The sequence below is a fragment of the Typopeltis vanoorti genome, chromosome 17 (genome assembly GCF_054136105.1).
Source record: "Typopeltis vanoorti isolate ZY-2024b chromosome 17, IOZ_Tvanoo_1.0, whole genome shotgun sequence".
Classification (NCBI taxonomy): Eukaryota; Metazoa; Arthropoda; class Arachnida; order Uropygi; family Thelyphonidae; genus Typopeltis; species Typopeltis vanoorti.
The window spans coordinates 12,836,222-12,839,541 of record NC_143565.1 but is presented as its reverse complement, the minus strand read 5'-3'; the positions used below and the strand labels follow the sequence as shown (position 1 = coordinate 12,839,541).

General features: G+C 37.8%; 2 protein-coding genes across 2 annotated transcripts; one reads left to right on the top strand and one right to left on the bottom strand.

The window, feature by feature from the left end:
* Window positions 1-530: 530 nt before the first annotated feature.
* Window positions 531-979, bottom strand: LOC150097161 (histone H3). The gene has a single exon (XM_090407733.1). The coding sequence runs from the start codon at window positions 977-979 to the stop codon at window positions 569-571; it is 411 nt and encodes a 136-aa protein (XP_090263859.1). The 3' UTR covers window positions 531-568.
* Window positions 980-1,775: 796 nt separating this feature from the next.
* Window positions 1,776-2,199, top strand: LOC150097160 (histone H2A). The gene has a single exon (XM_090406726.1). It carries the CDS (start codon window positions 1,825-1,827, stop codon window positions 2,197-2,199), a length of 375 nt encoding a protein of 124 aa, XP_090262852.1. The 5' UTR covers window positions 1,776-1,824.
* Window positions 2,200-3,320: the final 1,121 nt, after the last annotated feature.

Sequence of the window (3,320 nt, the reverse complement as noted above, 5' to 3'; positions counted from 1 at the left end):
TTATATTACATTATAGGCAGATCACGGAATCCGAAGGGATAAAAACTATCACATTCTGATGCCTGGAACTCATGGACAGATGATATTTTAAATTTGATTGAATTAATTTTAATTTGATGAATGCTACTTATTAGCACTTCTCAGGCTATCAACTTATGTAACTCCCTTCCAAAGTAGGAGTCATTCTATAGATCACTCATCTTTGCGGGTGTTACTCATAATCCACCATAATTCATGTCTATGCATTGATTGTGATAAATGAGATAAAAGAACGCAATTAGCTATCAAGATCAAAGATTCAACAGCTAAGAGTGCTTTCAAAGGGAACTTTTATAATTAATCTAACTAATCTTAAGCTATCTCATTATTTGGCTTTACATAGATATTAGGATTAGTGTCAACAAGAAAATTCTTATTCAAGGACTCCGGGACATATCATATTATAATACCTCTCTCCTAACAACTATGGAATCGGTTGGAGATGCAAGTGCGTGTGAAGTACGTACGTAGAGGCAATCCCTTTATCAAAATTTAGTGGCCCTGAAAAGGGCCGTTTCTGAAACTTAATTTAAGCACGTTCTCCTCTGATACGTCGAGCCAGCTGAATATCTTTGGGCATAATGGTCACTCTCTTGGCGTGAATTGCACACAAGTTGGTATCTTCAAACAAACCCACCAAGTATGCTTCACTTGCTTCCTGAAGAGCCATGACAGCAGAACTCTGGAAACGCAGATCAGTCTTGAAATCTTGAGCTATTTCACGGACTAAACGTTGGAATGGAAGTTTCCTAATCAGTAATTCCGTAGACTTCTGATAACGACGAATTTCTCTGAGAGCGACTGTACCAGGCCTATAACGATGGGGTTTCTTCACCCCACCTGTAGCAGGAGCACTTTTACGAGCAGCTTTGGTAGCTAACTGCTTTCGTGGAGCCTTTCCTCCTGTAGACTTACGAGCGGTTTGCTTAGTACGTGCCATTACTTCACTATCTCGCTACTGACAGGTCTTTCTGTAAAGAAAAGCAGAATAATGAAAGTTGGCGCGCTTTTTCCGGTACTTATAGAAAAATACAGCGCGTGCCTAGCGTAGTGCGTTCTGATTGGCCGAACTTCTCGCATACTATTACAATAACTACTGAACGTAATAGAGAACTTCAAAAATGTAACTTTCTTCAATAACAGTTAAGATATTGTTAATATTAATTCAAATGTAATTATTGTAATCCACCTGAAACTCATGAAAGTAACAGACTGTGAACTTTATTTGTTAACAGTTTTAAGGTATTGTAAATATTAATTACAAATGTAATTATTGTAACAGACTATGAACTTTCTTCAGTAAGATTTTTAAGAAAAATGAAATATCCAATTTGACTCCAAAAAAATAATAATTTCACAAGAAAATTAGCCTTCGGCCTCCATAGATGTGGTCGTATATTTCGTTATCGTACAGATTTGCTGCTGTACGAAGACCTCAATGGATTCCGAAGACTTCGAGTAATATGTTATTGTTATAATACCATTAATATTGTATGATTCAGTGAATAAAATGTTAAAAATTCTTTTATTAAACTTGCATAATATGGGAAATTAAATTAATTTATTAATTTTTTCGCTCCCCCATACATTCTCATATCGTTAGGAGGGTGATTGCTCAGATATCAACTTGTGGAGATAGCAGCCAATCAGCGCACGGAAACTGCATTTCGCTTTTGCGATTGGTTGAGGGCTGATGTTCACTTCAATCATTGCGCAAGCTTAAAAGCGGTGCGAACCGGAAATTTCACTATTTACTATTTTGAGTTTACTACTGTACCGCAAAAGATGTCTGGCCGTGGTAAAGGAGGAAAAGTGAAGGGAAAGAGCAAGACTCGTTCTAGCCGTGCGGGGCTTCAGTTTCCCGTTGGTCGTATCCATCGTCTCTTACGTAAGGGTAACTATGCCGAGCGTGTAGGTGCTGGTGCTCCGGTGTATCTGGCCGCTGTGCTCGAATACTTGGCAGCCGAAGTCCTTGAATTGGCGGGGAATGCAGCTCGAGACAACAAGAAGAGTAGGATCATCCCTCGTCACCTTCAATTGGCCATCCGTAATGATGAAGAGTTGAACCGATTGCTTTCAGGAGTGACTATTGCACAAGGTGGTGTTCTTCCTAACATCCAGGCTGTGCTTCTGCCCAAAAAGACAGAAAAGAAATCCTAAATTGGGAAACTAAAACACAACGGCCCTTTTCAGGGCCACCAAATTCTGATAAAGGGAGCCTGATCGTACATTTCTCAATGCGCCTTTTCAGGTCTACTATGTTCTTCATAATGCATAATTCTCTTAATCTTACTTTTGGTACTTTTGATTTAATTCGTAGACTTGAAAGCATGATATGAAATCAGTTACCTCATTGATTTCACGTCTGCTACATCAAAGGAGACGGTGTTTACTGAAAACTTTTCATCGCGTTATGGCTGCAGCGGTTTTGTTTTTAATCCGTGAGAAAGACATTTATGTTTTGATCAGAAGGTAAATATTTATTAAAGAGTTTCTTCCGATCATTGACGAAACAAACAGCGATAATTTTTTTTTTTCTCTACCGAGAAAAATTATGCCTAATTCAATGATAAAACTTCCGCTGCGAGACGAAATGTCAACCATAGGGAAAATATATTTAGTTTGCTTGAAATGTAGACTTGTGTTTAAGGGATGTACTCATCGGTTATAATTCCACGTACAGCGGGTTTCTAGTGAAGCAAGATGCACAAGTGCCCGTGTGTATATAAGTGGGCACCCACTCTACAAAACTCTGTCTCCACCACTTAATTCACTAACCAATACTAAAATTAATAAAAAGTTAAGTATGTTATGAATGCATAAAATATGTAGATGCTAGTTTATTTTTTCATCTTCTACCATAAAGGGTGTACACAAATCTATTATTAAGAAAAGTTAAAATTATAAAACTTATGCACACAAAGACACAGACTGTACATGGAGCAATCCGTAGTCGAGAGAAATTAACATAAGGAAATAATGACTCCGCTGAAGGGCACTTCACTCATCTACAAGCATCATTGTTCTTAGCGCTTAATTACGCCTCAACACACAACAACCACCGCCATTTATGACTTTATATTTTATTATTATTATTTTTTTTTCATCTGGTCTTAAAGTGACTGATTTTTCGACTGTTCACACGCGCATTTTACTGGTCGTTTTGTCAGTTCAAAAAGGTCTAAATTCCGCTGACACCTATTATTGGAAATAAAAATGCACTTTAGATTTAGACAATTTCCCAGCCAACTGGCCACAGTGCATGTTCTCAATCGGCAGTA

Excerpts from the sequence above, each read along its gene's own strand:
- LOC150097161 (XM_090407733.1), bottom strand. The coding sequence starts at position 979 with ATGGCACGTACTAAGCAAACCGCTCGTAAGTCTACAGGAGGAAAGGCT.
- LOC150097160 (XM_090406726.1), top strand. The coding sequence starts at position 1,825 with ATGTCTGGCCGTGGTAAAGGAGGAAAAGTGAAGGGAAAGAGCAAGACT.